Raw genomic sequence first — 16,783 nt, forward strand, 5'->3', positions numbered from 1 at the left:
TTATGTCTTAAGCCATTTCTCTTTTTCTGGCTCAGGAAGAGGGTAATGCATGCAAACAATAGAAATGAGAGAAAGAAGAAGTTCTTATGAGGGAAAACAGCAAAAAAATCTTTTGAGGGCACCAGTGGGATTAGTGCCCTAGTGGGTTCTTCAAATATTACAGTGAATTTAATTAAATACATCGTGATCCCAAAAGAGGCTAGTCTAATTAGCCAGATCTAGAATACATTTATTCTCTTCCCTCACCCTTCCAATCAGAAGCCTCAGCATCAGCTCCTATCCTATTTTTAATCATTCCTAGACTCAGAGGGCTCTCCTTCCTCCGTGTTAGCTAAGCACACAGCGCTGGGTAATATGTGTCTTTAATCTTATCTTAGCTGTAACTGAGATAATACACGTCAGAATTGTTACCAGAAGGTCCTGGCTGCACGTAGGCAATATTTTTGATTGACAAACCTTGAGATCACGTCCGAATCGCCTTACTTACGTGCCTTGGGTGAAGTACATGGCGAGGAAAGAGTTTCATGAGATGACCCAGAGGACAAAAAGGTCTTGAGGTTGGACGGTAGGAGCCAGCATGGATTATTGCTTAGCTGAAATGTAGGTGGGTGGTGGAAGCACCAAATGGCCTTCACTGAGGAGTCTTTTCCGTCATTTGACTTCAGTAGCCGTTTTTCCTCAACCTGCGATAAGCCCTCGCTGTGGGAACTGGGAAGGTTACTGTGAACTCCCAGCCCTGCCTGCCGCTGCCCAAACTGAACGGAGGGCGGCTGTGCCATGGCAGCTGACGTAGCTGTAAGCAGCGAATTCTCCCCTCTGGTTTTAAGAACTAATTGCTGCGTCCTTGGCATCCATGACATAAAACAGCTATTCGTTTCCCTAGTGGCATGGACCTCTGTGCCAGACGGTTGATAGATTTTGTCAAATAATCAAGGTATAATACTCTACTCAGCTATATTGGCTGCGATAGCACAGCTTCAGAGGGTGACAGGGTTTTTTTCCAAGCGCTAACCTCTTGCGGTGATACCCAGCTGCATGCTCACCGTTGGCTTTTCAGCCTGGACCGCTGTCACGGCTGTCTTCCAGGCCAGGCTGCTGCGCTCTTCCAGGTCCAAGGCAGTAAAGCCTAGATGCCAGGGAACAGAGCGCTGGATGATGGATAGGATGGCATACACTTCACGCTCCGTTTCCATACGCTGTTTCCAGGGCCTCTCGATCTAATGGGTTCATTGTGTTCTAGGATGGCTTTGGTTTTATTCTTCTTAGTTTTCAATGAGAATTTGTCAAGTTTAATTTTATCTGTTTGACGTGAAGTTGGATCCCCTCCCAGGATAAGCTTTAAATATGAAAGAATTAGCCATGCATAGGTCGTGAATAGTTGTTAATGTTGGATCTGGTGTTTCCTTTTACAGAAGGAGATGATCTTGCCTATCTCGATTCTTGCTTCTGCGCTCATTTCAATGTGTTATGTTTTTCTTGCTTTTAAGCAGGAGAGTGCACGGTGCCTTGAGAATAAACAGGCTTGATCTTACGGTGTCTTTGTCCAAATGTGGTTTTTTACTTAATTCCCAGGTGGCTTTTAGCAATTTACAGTGGACTAACCCAGGGAGACTGGAGGTGATACAGGAAATTCACATCTCTCTACTTTGTTCTTCACAGCACCTTCAGCATCACGAGAGCGGGGTTGAGGGTGAAAGCTGCTATTATCACTGTGTCCTCTGTAACTACTCCACCAAGGCCAAGCTGAACCTTATCCAGCACGTGCGCTCCATGAAACACCAGCGGAGTGAAAGCCTGCGTAAGCTGCAGCGTCTCCAGAAGGGTCTCCCTGAAGAGGAGGAAGACCTGGGACAGATCTTCACCATCCGGAAGTGTCCAGCTGCGGAGGCTGGTGAGTGCTGCCTCCCTTGCATGAACAGGGTCGGGCTCTTGGCTTCTCTGCGCCACAGGATCTGGCCAGCAGCATCAGACCCGCTGTGCAGTTTCGTGTCAAACTCGGTGACTTTCTTGTTTCTCTTCCCTGCGGTGGGGATGACGCTTACCACTTGTCAATAATATGTTATGGAAGTCCCGGCTGCCCCAAGGTAGGACAAGACCTCTGCTGTACCCGCAGCATCCAGCATAGCTCTGCCTCACGGGGCTTGCGGGTGGTGGCTCTGAAGCACTAAATACTTACACACATGCTTCATTTCGTACTTGTAAGTGGTCCCCTCTGTTCCAGTGGGGCTAAATGCAAGTTTGACGTGTGGAAGTGTGTAGGACGAGAGGAAACGGGCTCAAGCTGCGCCAGGGGAGGTTTAGGTTGCATTTTAGGAAAAATTTCTTCCCCCAAAGGGCTGTCAGGCCCTGGCCCAGGCTGCCCAGGGCAGGGGCTGAGTCCCCATGCCTGGGGGTATTTAAAAGCTGGGGAGATGCGGTGCTTAGGGACATGGTTTAGTGGTGGCCTTGGCAGTGCTGGGTCAACGGTTGGACTTGATGATCTTAAAGGTCTTTTCCAACCGAAACGATTCTATGATTCTATATTATATATTTCTTCCAGTTAGTGTCTTAAACAGTGGAATATTGTGTGAGTGTCTAAAGATACCGTCACATTTGCATAATTCTAACAAACTAGTGAACTATACTTTTTGTAGATGTTTTGCAATGTGTCAAGTGATGTCCTGGGCGCCAGTGCGAACCTGTCCCAGCTTGCTCATTGATTTCTCGTATTTCGGCTACACTGGGTCGGGAGGAGGAGCTGGTGGAGAGGGGTGGGCAGGAGAAGGGGCGAGTGTTTGTCTGTTTTCCATGTCTCCTCTTGACAAGGTGGATAAAGTGAAGGGCTTGGACGGAGTACTTGCTCATACAGAAAGGGCAGATAATAGGAAAGGGATTGCAGCTGTGAATCTAGCAAGAGAAAATGTTCCTTAAAGGCTGGGCAAAACAGAAGTTGTACTTTGTTTAATCATTTAAAGGGTTAAGAAGTTTTTTATGTTAGGAAAAAGCAAGATCTCATTAAGTCCTCTTTGGAGGGAGGAGGAGGAGAGCCTGCCCGAGTCGGCTGGTACGTGTGCTGTCAGGGATGTGAAGATGCTGGAGCTGGGGGGATGCCGGCGAAAGCCTTCACAGCCCTCATCTCAGCTTCAACCAGGACTTTCCTCCATGGCTGCTGTTGAAACGACTAAATCTTAGAGAAGAGTGCTCCGAGGAGCTGGCATTCCGCAATTAACGCACATCGAGACAAGGAAAGTGATCTTAGCTTAAAGGCGCTGAGAAAGGGAAGCAGCACCAGCTGGAGGAGAATACGTGTGGGGCTTAGAAATGTCTCTTGAATTAAAACCTGGGTTGCGCTGCCGTTATGCGTGTTAGTAACAAGGATCTGAAATACTTGCAGAACACCCAAAAAGTGAAACGGGAGATTTTTCATTAAGAGTTAAATTCAGTCTCATGGAAAAAAGTGACCGATCTGTGAACTCGGTGGCCCAGCGGAGTCGAGGGCATGGAATACGCTTTCCCAAAGGTCAGGGTGACAGTGAAAGCGTGCTGCGGTTGCCGCACCATCCCGGAGGGGACAGCAGCTCTTACAGCCGCTCCCCTTCTCTGCGGTGCTCTGCTGGAGAAAAACACCCAGATTTCGAAAGGATATGTTGACCGGTGTTGTACGGTTTGTGAGTTTTCTTAAAAGCAAAATGAACGGAGAGGAGAAACCATCTGTGCCCTTTTGTGATATACAGAACAATCTTGAAAATATTTGTTTACTTTCGAAATTTTTGTTTACTTTGTCTTTTACTTTAGAAACCTTATCTTTCCCTGTACGTCCGCCAGGATTATGACATTGCAGGTACTGGCAGTGCAGAAGCTGGCTAGCTGAGAGGGAAAAGGATTTGTTGACCCTTTAAAAAAAAATGTAATTTTTTTTAAACGAAAAGTCTTGACAAGTCACTGAAAGGAAATCTCTATTTAAAAATATTTTACTTTTTCAAATGGCTTGAGATAATTTCCTTTAAGCTTGTTGGTTCTTTAACAAAAACTGACAGCAAAAAGGCACTAAGAATTTCTTTATCATATTTTATTTCAAAGATTAAAAATACAAGTAAGAATAAGACTCTCTAGAATGCAAAGGGGGGAACTCCTGCTCCGTTTTGCATGTCACTTTGACCTGAGATACTTTATTGCAAACACTTGCAGCCCATGGCTGTGAGCGGCTGAGCGGGCACGCCTCGCCGGCGCACTGGCGGCCGCAGGCACGAGGCGCTGCTCCGGTTTCCCTGCAGTGACGGGAGTCGGATTTGGGTGAGAAGCTGCGGTACCCCTGCGGGGGAGAACGGATGCTTTCGTCTCCCATTTATTCTGACCCTGTTACGGTATCAGAACATCAACTGCCATATAAAGCAGGGTGGCCCCGTAGCCCCAGGCCAGCGGCTGGGCTGAGCTCCGGCCTGGGCTGAGGACATATCCCAAGGGAAGGTGCGTCGGGATGCCGCAAGCCAGAGCCGGGCTGGTGCCCCCACTGCCGAGCGTCAGGGCAGGCGGGGGCACTGCCCGGCACCCAGGGGTGGTCCTCCCGGCGGGCAAGGTCGGCCTCGTGCGGGGCACAACAGTAACTTGTTTCTCAGCTTTGATTTATTGAGTGTAATTTCTTCATGCACAGAAAGATCTGCCTTGAACAGGCTGATCCTTCCCTTTTTTCCGTGACGTTTAAACTTCCAGCGTTATAAAATGCTGCTGTTATTTATTATTTAGCTGGTTGTTGTTATTTTTCTGTAGTTTGGGGTGTCAGATGTGTAGCAGGGATATGCACGTACCTAGGCTTAAGTTCACTCTGATGACGCTTTTGTTTTTTCTTGGTTTTGAATTTGCTGGTGTATTTGGCTGTTAGACCGGGTCAGGAGAGCAGGGCGTGCGGCTCAGTGAGGCTCCGCCGCCGGGTCCTCCTGGCACGATGCTGCCGGCCTGGAAACGCTCTTCCTTCGGGGCAGGGCTGCACTTGGCTCTCCGCATTTCTTCCTCCTGTAGAATACGACGGTTTCTCTGCTGTGTCCCCGTTTGTTCTTTATTGGTTTTTTCTGAGGGCTAGGTGGACTTCCCTCACTGCCTTTTGATGAGAGTCTCTGGTGATAATGGATAACACGAGCAAGTCTTCCCTGTGCTTCAGACACCTTGAGCAGAAAGTGCTTTTCTGATCTGTGACACGTCTGTCAGGGGGCCCAAAGGGACAGTGACTTTTTTGTTGATTTGCTGCATTACAAATGCAGTGGCTTGTTTTGATGCTGCTGCTACTCCCTGGTAATCATCGCTGTGATTCTCTCTCCCCTTCTGGTTAATTATATTTGTTTTGAATTCGGTTTCCCTACAAATATAATATCAGCTTGCGTTTTTTTCCAAAGTGAGTCCCCTTTTGTTATCACTGCTCTTTCTGAGGACTCTTAAAACGTTTCAGTCTTCACAGCTTTTCGACCTTCTGCAAAACTCTTGCCCGGGAGGGTGTCCCAGCCCTGGGGGGTGTGGAGCCGCTGTCCTGGGAGGTGCTAAGATCCGACGGGCAGGGATGAGGCCAGGGCCCTGAGCAGAACCTTGACCGCAGCCTGTCTTCTCTCCCTGTAGAACTGCAAGTGCTCAGGGCAGGGCTGCGCTGGCAGAAAACCCTTCCCTTCTCGTGCTGGTCCGTTCTCTCGCTGGTCTGGCTGGCCGGCTGCTGGTTTGCCTCAGCAGCAGTGTGAAGCATCATCCCTCTCCTCGCTCTCCGGTCTGGTGTGCTGTGACCAGGAGCAAGCAGGCACGAGGGATCACATTGTGAGGGGGACGGTGGGGTCCAGCCAGCTGCTGCTGCTGCTTCCAGGGCAGAGCCCTGGGCCAGCTGTCACCCGAGGCGAGGTGCGGGCACACGGCAGCCACGATCGCTCCTGCCGCTGCTGGAGACCTGCGTGGCTTTGCTAGAAACGCTGAAAGATTCTTTCTCGCTTTTTTCTTTCCCTAACTTCATCCAGTTTGTGCCAATCTCCTCATCCCCAGCTTTACATAAAACCGCTGGTTGCGGTAATGAAATGCAGCTCAGCCCTCAGACTGCAGCCTTGTGTTAAGTGGGACTGCGTAGGCCGCCTGAGTGGAGTTGCCTTGTTCCCCTTCCCGCTCTGTCCTGTTTGCTCTGTGGCAGAGAGCAGATGCTGGGGTTAAACGCCATGTCTGTCTGTGTGTACATACTCGCTGGTGTGTGCAAGCATGTAGGAAAAAGCATTGCTGTCTCTGGGGCGGCGTGTAGATATTTGCTTGTATAGATGCATCTCAATCTGTTGGAAGAGAGCGTCTGATCATACCTTAATTAGTCCTCTAACAATCTACAAAGGTCAGTGCCAATTGCCTGTTCATTTACATTTGTAATTGTGGTGGTTCTTGATTGCACATTAGTTGCAACTCATTCCCTCCCACCCCGCCGAAAACACATGCTGCAGGCTAAGCAACAGCCTTGTAGACACAAGGACCTTTGTCTCTGCTTGTGCCAGCAGCACGGCCTTCACTGAAACTTTTGTGTCTTTTATGGAAGAGAGCTTTAGAGGCTACACTCCGCTTCCAGTAAAGGGATGATGAAGTCGTTGGCAGGGAAATTATATGGACATCAGGCAAGAAACCCAGTCCTCCTTGAACTGGATAATTAAAGACAATTAAACTTTTCTGCCTGCTCTGAGAAGTGTGCTAATTATGCAGGAGACAGGGAAGCGGGCCCAGCCTGGACGTTCAGTTCAGCTGTTTTGTTGATCAGAAAGAATACAGCTTTAGGGGTGGGGGGGTTATTTTCCTCTGTGGGGTATTTTTGGACATCTACTGCTGTAGTATCTGGGCTGCTGCCACTGCAGATGTCAGCCCCTTGCTGCAGAAGCATCTGTATAACGTTACCCATAAGCTAATTGATTTTTAATGATGGGGGTTTAGAGAAGAAAAAAAACCCAAACCCATAATAAAAAACAAAACGTTCTCAAGATGTAGGAATGGAGGCACTTATGACTCATTAGATAATCATAGAAATAAGAGTGAAACAACCTGCACCAAATTTTTGTTCTGGCTTTGAAAGTGTTTCCTTCTAGAAGGCATCGAGTACAGGCAGCCCGTTTTACAACTCGGAGAGCCATGCGCAGAGTAGCCTGTCTGGAGCGGGACTGCTGCTTCGTCCCCAGCGCGGGTTGCGCAGGGGCGTACGCAGCCCCCCGCTCACCCTGCCGCGTCGCTCTTCGCATGCTATCCACACGGGTGTGGATTTGTTACAGCCCCAGCTGCTGAGCCTGCTTCTCTTTCGTCAAGTGCTGTTCGTAATGAATCGGTTTCCTCCCTTACCTGTTTCTCCTGACTCCTCCTGTTTTCCATTTCCATCTGCTCTCCCTTTCCGTAGCTGTCCTCCTATGGGAGGAGCAGAGGGGGGTTGCCCACTCTTCCCACTGTGTAGGGCCAAAGTCCTTCAGGTGTCCGTCAGGTGTCCGCGTTCCTCACCTGCACCGGAATCCTGGGTGTCCCTGGCCCGGGGCTGCTGCTTCATGCAGCTGCGCAGGTCAGGGTCTGCCACGCTCCTCAAGTCAGGCGAAGGTCCTAGTGCTTGCAGTAAGCTTCACCTCAGCTGAGGCCCCTCAGGTGGAAACGCTTCATGCTTGGGCTCTGCAGGAGAATAACTAGATCCAGAAGAGTCAGGTGGAGCTGAGGCAAGAGACCACCAAGAGTTTTATGATGCCTAGGAGTTTCATTTTGATCATCCTCTCGTACGAGTCCTGAATTTGTTGGCATCTTTGAAGGAAAACAGAGATTTTAGCAGATGTAAATGCAGAGGACAACTTGCATGGACCAAGGAGTTGTGTTGGTAGAAGCTGCGCAGTGGCTCTGTGGCTGGAGGAGAGGTTCCTGCCCCGAGGCTGAGACCACCCCGCGTTGTCCAAGGAGGGAGCAGAGCACAGCAAGGAAAAGGTGTGCGCCTTTCTCCTCCTTTTCCAAGGCAGCTTGAGTCCTGCAGTCTGGATGCAATCTGTGGGACTGTGGAGAATGCTTTTGAAAAAACAACAACAAAAAAAATGTGGCAAGTAAGCCCAAGAAAGTCAGATTTGTTGGTCTTTACAGTTGTGCTGGAGGCCATGGCAGAGCTTTGTGGGACGAGTAAGATGACTTGTGGAAAAGTCATGTAATATTTAGTGGGAAATGCTGACCATTTCTCAACTCTGTGAGTCATCCTATAGACTATTTTACAAAGCTTTGTATCCTTACTGTGAAAATCTGTAGGAAGGCCAAAAATAAAGAATATCTTCTATTCAGTGCAGCTCTATATATTTTTTTTCTTAGCACCATATACTTCTGGAGAAGCTCTTTGTCCTTGTGGAGATGGGAGTGTTCCCCTAAGACCATGCTAAACCAGCCAAAGATACCACTTGTAGTTTTTGAAGGATTATTTTTCTGGATGCGTACCGCAAGGGGATGCCGCAGTCTCCCCATTGCACCGCAGAGAACCAATTCCCTATGGTGGACATACTGTTTCAGCAATCCCGCTAATCTCTGCCAAATCCTTAGCAGCCATCTTCTTCCAACACACAAAGTCATTGTTGAGGCCCTCGCGTGTGAAGAGTGAGGGCAGGCTCTCTGGAAGCCGTTGCTAAACTCGGCCAAGCGCGGTCAAAGGCCCCTTTGTTTGGGCAGGAAAGGGGCTGGAGCGGGAGGATCGCTGTGCCCGGCCTTGCTGGAGCATCCATGCTGCTTGTTCTGCCAGCAAACAGCGAGGGACCGGCCACTCTCCCCACTCCAGGCAGGCTCATTACAAGTATTTAGAGGACTACCTTTCCTGTAAAGCTCTGTTCTGGTAACCCCTTGAAAGCTGCCAGCTCCCTGGGAGGAGGGGATACCCCCCGGCTCCTGCTTTTCCCCTCTCTCTGTGCACTATCCATCCACCTCTTCCTTGTATTTCAGTATTCGAACTTCTGAAGGGCTGCAAACTGTAGACTGAAATCAGGATGTGAATTTTTAATGAAACCAAGTATGTAAACAGAACTGAGGTATAGCTAGAGCAGTTGCCAGATGAGAAAACCCCATGTGGTTTAAAAATAGTAGTTACCAAACTCAGCTTGGCTCTGCCTGTGGTGCTTGCAGGCAGCTGGATGCTCATATGGTGCTTGCACCTCTGTTTTCACTCTGAGTCATATGAAACACTTTGTTAATGTTCCTCTTTCTTAAAAGCAGTTTTGTAGCTGCACCAGGGATGCAAAGGCATCGCCGTCAGGAGAGAGGCGATGGTAAATGGGAGCAGAAGCAAGTTCCCGTGTGATCGGGAGCAGATTTGTTCATCAAACACTCAGGATGTGGTTTGCAGTATGAAAAGGTTTCTCTTAGACAAAAAGTTTCTATTTAGCAGAAGGGCGCCTTGATGTCAGCCACATTTGTCGGTTTAAAGTTGTGACTTGGAAGTGCCGCAGCACGCGTTGCTCTCTGAATTCCCCCCTCTCCCGTCCAGGCTCTCCAGCTCCTCCCTTCCCTCGGAGGCTGTGCCCTGGACTTAGGAATTGCGATCGGCCCAACTGTAAACTGAAGTGAAAGAAGCGGTGGAGAAAGTGGAAGGGGATCTTCCAAAGAAATCTCCCGCGAGGGAACTGTCCTCTTATTTTCCCACCTCGAAGCATGGGCAACCATGCAAGGCATTTCTCATTCACAGTCGTCAAGCATGGAGTAATTATTAATGTAATTTGTTACAACAGGGATGCGAGACGCTCCTTTTGAGTGGATTTTTCATGATTGCAGGCTCCGTACTTCCAGTGGAACCTTAAGACTTTGGAAATGAAAATGGCTAATGCCAAGTGATATTTCTCCCTGCTTGCAATAACTCAAATTTATTAAGATCTGATGTCCTCCACTTGGTCTCAATTAAAGAAAATGTGGTCATTGCTAATGCTGGAGAAACATGCATGTTGCTCTCCTACATCTGATAGAGGTAATGGAGGGTTTCAGAAAGGAATAATTAGTTTGCTTTTGTAAGCCTCTCTCCACTTTTCCATGGGACTTAATTGCACACAACAACTAAAAACTTCCCAAAGCAGATTACTTGTACAGTGGCTGCAGGAGAACAGCGTAGAGTTTATACAATAGCATCTGCCAACCGAAAGCACGCGACAGCTCTGGCTCCGCTGGCGACGCACGTATTTACCTGGCTGGAACGCGTGGCCCTTGCAGAGGGCTGGGGAAGAGCAACGCGCGAGGTGCACGCTGAGGGATTTGGTGTAAAATTTCCCACCTGGTGGAAGCGGACTTCCAAAATGATGTTCTGCATGCCCTCTCCTCGCGCTGCCCCTGCCCCTTATGGCTGGAGAAGCTCCTCTGGTCTTGTGCTGCTGCCAGTCACCCTCTCCTCCTCCAAAGGAGATTCCTTCCTCCGGTGTTTAACAGCTAACCTCGTTTCACATGCTTCCCCTTGCCATTTCCAGGCTTGTCCTTGATTGACACATTTAATAATCTGCCAACCCAAATGACAATCTGAGCTCCTGTGTGCAAACATCAAATGCTGCCCAGCTTCATTAGCTTCTCTCGGGCTTTTTACCTCTCTCTCGCTCCCTGCAACCCAATATTGTCTTTTCCCAATATGTTATCTGTAACCCCCTGAAGGCAGCAGCCGGCTCGGTCTTTGTTTCCGAAGCGTTGCATGTAAATCCAGCCAAATCACCAGTACGTGATTGTCAAAGAGGCGTTCGGCGCGCGTTGAGCGGCCCAGCCGCAGCAGGTACCCGAGAGGGGGCCGGGAAGGCCGCTGGGTGCCGCGTCGCACACAGCCAGCGTTCTGCCGGGGGCTGGTTCCTACGGCTGGGGGTGTGCAGCAGCCTCGTTGTCTGAAGAGGAAATCCGCTCCTCTCCTCTCATCCTCAGACACAGGGAGTAAGACAAGCTATTGTCCTGGTTTGAGAAAACACTCGCCCGTGGTGCAATAACATACGTGAAATAGCAACGAAGAGGAAAACAGCTCTTGGCGATGTGTACGTTAAGCTGATTAAACTCGCAGTTCCCCTTTACTGCAGCATTTCTGATCTCTCTGCCAACCCCACCAAATACCCCCACATGCAGGATTATCATCTTGTTTTCCAAGATCTTGTGTCATGTGTGTTCGTTTAAAGCAGGAGGATAGCTTGTTGCTCTCCCCTTTGTTGCTCTGCTGAACCTTGGAATTTTTTCATTTTTTGTGGATTGAATGGCTTAAGGACCTTTTACCTTTCCAGCCCGTTCCCGGTGGGAGTCGTGGTATTTCTGTGCAGGGGCTCCTCTGGAGGATGTCCAGAGGCTGGGCGGACAGCAGGCTCTCTCCGTCGTAGCTGGACAGAGGGGCAGGTGGAAGCTTTTGGTTCTGCTTTAGTTTCGTATTGCTGGAATGGTTATCAAAACCCAGCAGATGCACATCTCGCGGCCGTGGGCCGGGGTTGCTGTACACAGCTCCTTTGGCAGGTCTGAAGACATGAGGAGAGCCGCGTGCTTTAAGACAGTCCCTACGGGGAACTTCGAAGTCCGCACAGAGGGACTGCTCTGTCCCGGTGTTACTCTCTCACATAATTTGTACCTGTTCCCTGCGTGCGTCCTTTCCCCCACCCAAATTTTGGAGAACGCTGTTCCCATCCCAGCAGCATCTTTCTGTCTTTGTGCACAGGGGACACCGTGGGACTGTTGAGGTCTGGCTTCGCAGAATGCAGGGATAAAGTTGGTTCCTCTTTAATATCTGGCAGAGGCAGATTTCCTTTGTTATTTATATTTTTGGGTTGGTTTTGAGTTTAAAGTGAAAAGCAGTTGTGCCTTAGCTCTGTTTTGACCAACCAGCAGTGAACAGATAATCTCTAAAGGATATGAAAGGTTTAATCATTTTAATTTTGTTTTTATTAATGTTTATCATGATTTTTTCATGTGCCCCTGGTTAAGCGGGGGGGTAACAGAAACCTACACAAACCCCCAAGCATTGGCTTAATGAAACTCTCTAATGGGAGGCGCCTGGCGGGAAGGAAGCGGTTCGATGGCTGGGCTGGGGAAGCAGACCAAAGGCACGCTGTAATATCACTGAAACGTGGCAGGAATCTCATAAACTCCCCATCCAGCTCCAGCAGACACTTGTCACTGGGAGCTCCTGGCTTTCATTAAGCAGAAAGAGAGGAAGCTCTGACGGCTGACTTATTCCAGAATGTTTTTCTTGTTCGGCTGCATCTTAAAGCCCTTTCCACTTAAGAAAAGTAAAGGGGAAAACATCACCAGATGCTGTCGTAAAACGCTGGGAAGCTCCTGGTCCCTCTCCTGCTCTGCTTTTTTCTCCCCGTCAGAACAAACTCCAGAGCCAGACTGAAGCCAGGCTGTCGGAGCGCAGCGTCTCCCCCGAGCTCGAGCAGCTGCTGTCCCTTTGGGACAGGAGAGTTGCTGCCCTGTCCCTGCTCTCTCGCCCTTGGTACGGAGCTTGGTCACCAAAAGCCGTGCGGCCGGTGCCAGCTGCACCTTCTGCTTCTCTTCCCTCTGTCTCTTTTCCCTGGTCTCCCTTCCAGTTTTAGAATAGGGAACTCTTCAGGACCACAAGGTGGTTGTTGCAGTGGTGCGGGGTAAGTTCAAGGCTGAAGGGCTCTCCCTTTTTGGGGTGAATCAGTAAAGCCTTGAAGATGTTGCAGGTTGAACAGCAGTAGATACTGCAGCCCTGTCTGAAGATGTGTTGGAGAAGGGCTAGATGTCAGTGTGAGTGACACAGGATTCATGTTAGCAGCAAATTCAGCTCGTGTTTAAAGTCTCATCAGCACAACTGTGCTGCTTCTGTCCAAACCTCGCACTTTGCTCCAGTGCTGTGTCTGACCGAGGCCCCTGCTTTCACCTTCTGGTGGTAAGGAGGAAAAGAAACCTTCCAAAAACTTAGACACGCGTGCTCCCGTGACTGTCCCTCCACTGTCAACCCTGATTTATGGTGTTCATCTCATAGTGTTCCGTGGTAGCAGCTCATGTCCAGTATCTTTCCTGCAGGTTTGGCCGTTCTAGCGATTGCTGCACTGCTGGTTTCTTCCTTTCTACACTGCTGGGCTTCAAATTAAATATATCTGGAATGAACATGCCTTCTTCTGTGTTAACAGGTTAACGAGTTTAGAGAGTTGCCTCACTTGCATGCTTTTGTTGGTGTATTAGCTTTTCCTGTTGTGCTGTTGACCTGAGCTGAAAGGGGCTGGAGCTCCAGCACAGAGAATTGCCGATACCTCGATACCTTCTTTCCCACTAATTTGCCCAGTAACACGTTAGGTGGGGACAGCGGCAGAAAGAAAAGTTCAGTCATGTTCAACTGGGCGCAGGCTTTGTGTTCAAAGGCAGCGAGGATGTTTAACTTGTTTATAAGTAAACAGCGGAGCGGGGTGAGGAGGGGCCGTGAGAGGACGAGCCGCCTGCCAGGCTTCGTGCTCCAGCCCTTGCTGAGGCGCCGCTGTGCGGCAAGGCCCAGCAGCTGGGCTTGGCTGCTGCTGATTCCTGCGCCTAATGACTGATACAGAACGGGAACTCTGCTCCAAACCAACCGCCCGCCGACTCTGCGCGGAGCAGAACAGGCCTCCAGCCTGGTCCGTCAGCGCTGCTCGTGCTTCCCGGGTTTTGCTCTGCTCCTCGTGTGGAGGTGCAGCCGTGCCCATTGCAGCACCCCGGTGTCCTGCGGGGCATGGCGCCCAGGCAGACCTTACCGGCCTTGGGCCACCCGCCCGGTCGTGCAGCCCCAGCGCAGAAGAGCGCTGGGCCCATGCCAGGAGGAGAGGTAGGAAACGTAAGCAGGACCCCAGTCTGCCAGATGGTATTTCAGGGTTTGCTGTAGCTGCCGGAGCACTTAATTTGGTATCTCTGTGGTGGGCAGCCTGGACTCTTGCCAAACGACTCCTGAAGAGCCCTGGTAGGCTTGGGAGCGTGGTGCTCTGCCGGTTCGTCTCTACTCTGTCATACAGGCTCATCCTTAAGGAGCGTCGGAGGCTGAGAGCGTTTCCCTGGGATGGGGTTTGCCGTGGCTGCACGCTTGGGCTGCGTGTCACGGCAGCACCTCTCTGAGGTGGCAGTTTCCAGTCCCTTCCGCTCAGCGCTCTCCTGCCCATCTGCACATCGTCAGCAATGAGCCTTTCTGGCTGATTTCTGCGATGGGGGATAAAAATGGAAGTTGTCCTGGAGCCAGGCATCTTCTCCAGACTTGTGGCCGTGTTCCTGACTGCTGCTGTTCGGGGTCGGGAATGGGGTTGACTCCTCTCTGATGCTAACACCAAAAAGGTGTTGCGGTAGCACCAGCCCTGGCTAAGGACTGCCGTTTCCTTTCTGGAGGAAGCAGCAGCAGGGCGTCAGGAGGTGGTGGGCAAGAGCTTGCCAGCTCAGGGGGGCCCACACCTGCCTCCTAAGGTCTCACCCTGTAACTGATAGCTCATATGGTCCAGTTTGGCAGGATGCTCCTAAGCAGAAATGCCAAGCTTATTTTCCTTCTACAGTTTCATTGCGGTGTAAGAACAGGGAAAGAGGATGTGGGATGGTTTGTGTTTCTCGAGAGGTATATATACAGACTGGGTGGAGTCTCCCTCTGTGTAGCTGTAATTCTGTATTTTTCCCTTTCTCCTAAAAACGTTGCACTTACATAAAAAGTCCTTTTAAAAGGATGTCTGGGCCAGTGTAAACCTAGGGCTCTCCCTGAGAGTGGCTGAGGCAGTACCAGGTGTCCTGGGCTGTGACAGCGCGTCCTGGAGACAGCAAATCCACACTTTCTGCAAAAGAGGAAACTACATGGTTCGGATGGATGCAAAGGATGCTTTTATGGAACTGTGCTGTTCCTCACACAGGACATTAATGCTGGATTTCTGGTCTCCAGCTCCATCTTTTCATCAGAGAGGCAATTGCAAACAGGATCCCTTCATACCTCCTGGGATGCTTTTTCACCATTGGTTGTAGCAGAACCTGCCAATGTGTTTTCTGAGATGGGCAAAGTTACACTCGCTTCTCGTTGTCAGTGAGAACTCCTGTCCAGATGTTTGATGCGAACAGCAATGAAAAGGTTGCTGTATGAGCCTATGGAGGATGTAAGTCAGGGTCCAGAAGCAACCTCTGGGCCTTGGATTAGCAGACACTGAGCACATGTTAGCTTTGTCCTCGATGTTTTAAACAGTTCTCAGAGATGTTAAAAAATTGGACTGGAACTCCAGAAATCTGGACAACTTCACAATTCTGACATAGATTGATAGAAATAAGATACTTCTCAATTTAGGTTTCATCCATGGAACAAGAAGAATATCTGCTTACTCTTAAGGTGGTTGTGAAACTGAATTCCCTGACATTTGCCATGTGCTTTTCGATCCTTGGAAGGGAGAGGTAGAGTCCCTTCTCATGGTCTTTCTTTCAGGTCTTCAGAGACAGAAAATTGTCCTTCCAAGTGCCAGACCTGCAAGGAGAGTACTCTCAGCCATACCACTTCTTGCTATAACCAGAGCAGGCTTCTCTCACAACTGGTCAGCCAAAGCAGTTCCAAAGAGAGAAAGCAAGCGCGGGAGAGCTTTTCCAGAGCTTGCACACTCAGACTGTAGCGTCGGCACGCCAACGTGCCATCGTGTTTGGAAGGCAAATTCGAAGCTTGTTGCCACTGAACGGGCTGGTTTTGGGTTGCAGCGTAGGCTTCATTGCCCTGTACGAGAGCACCATTTGTTTATAAAAGCTGGTGCAAGTGCGCAGGGTCATGCTGAGTGCTGGAAGAGAGCGTCCTGCCCCTTTCCTCCCCCCAGGGAATGTCCCTGCAGAGCATCGGGTCCTTCCTCTTTGTTTCGGCCTTCTCCCTGTCCTGGTTCGTTCTGCTGCAGGAGCCTGTGGCTGATGGTCTTTATCTAACTGGCAGGACTGGAGAAGGAGAGCGTCTGACCTAAATGAAAAAGTGCTTTGAGATCTTTGTTCGGAGGAGGCATTATGAAAACAGAAAGTATTCTCATCCTGCAGCTCATTTGTTAGGATTATAGACTTAATTGCAAGAGATACAGAGCTTGGTTTCTGAAATTGATTTTGTTTTTCTTTAAGAGCCATAGGCAAAATGAGATTGTATATGTTATCAATGGGATGATTTGTGAAACAAGGTTTTACAGCAGCTGGCACAGGGCTAGAAGTAGCCCCTGGCCTGACCCGCTCCGGCCTTTGCACTGCTGTTAGGTCCTTCGACGTGCATGTCAGGAGAAAGCGCTCCTGTGTGCTTGCTAGTGGTCCAGTACTTGCCTGTATTTCTCAAATAGACTTGCTTCCTTTTCCTTCTGTAAGGCCTATTGATCCTCTGGTGATAGCATTAAAGTCCTCAGAGCTGCCTGGGAAGGAGCTACCACACGCATTTATTTTTCCACTAAAACTTGAGATTGCTTAATAACATGTCTGCCAACGCCAGTGTCTTGCCCTAGCTGTTTCAGAAGGAAATTTGGGGACCTGTAAACAAATAATAACCTACCTCAAATAAAGGTCTCATCCTTATTCCTACTAAAATTTAGTTCATGCCCTTAAGCAAGAGGGTTTCTATTTCTTCCAAATAGTCAGTTTGCTTTTCTAAGTTGCACATCTTGATGCACTTGCCATATATTTTGTTTTGACCTCGATGATTTCTTGAGGCCACAAGTTCCAAAGGTTAATTGGGAGCTGTATGAGAAAGTGTTATCCATATTTGCTTCAAATTTGCATTTTTTTCCATGTTCATTGTCAGTCCTCCAGAGCCCAGAGGATGAGAGGAGCAGTACTGGTCCAGTCCCTTGAACCAACCTTCATTTGGATGCTCCTGTCAAGGCCGCCTTATTTCTTTTCAGCCCCAGCAGCCCAAATCTTC

General features: G+C 49.5%; 1 protein-coding gene across 2 annotated transcripts in view; it reads left to right on the forward strand.

The window, feature by feature from the left end:
* Positions 1-16,783, forward strand: part of ZFHX3 (zinc finger homeobox 3) — a 683,250-nt gene that overhangs the window by 602,972 nt on the left and 63,495 nt on the right. For both annotated transcript variants that reach the window (XM_087738652.1, XM_087738654.1), the window contains one exon: positions 1,660-1,891. In XM_087738652.1, coding sequence (XP_087594778.1) covers positions 1,660-1,891 — 232 coding nt within the window. The remainder of the gene's footprint in view (positions 1-1,659; positions 1,892-16,783) is intronic.

The sequence above is a fragment of the Nipponia nippon genome, unplaced genomic scaffold (assembly GCF_047370975.1).
Source record: "Nipponia nippon isolate SJK-2023a ecotype South Korea unplaced genomic scaffold, ASM4737097v1 scaffold_7, whole genome shotgun sequence".
Lineage (NCBI taxonomy): Eukaryota > Metazoa > Chordata > Aves > Pelecaniformes > Threskiornithidae > Nipponia > Nipponia nippon.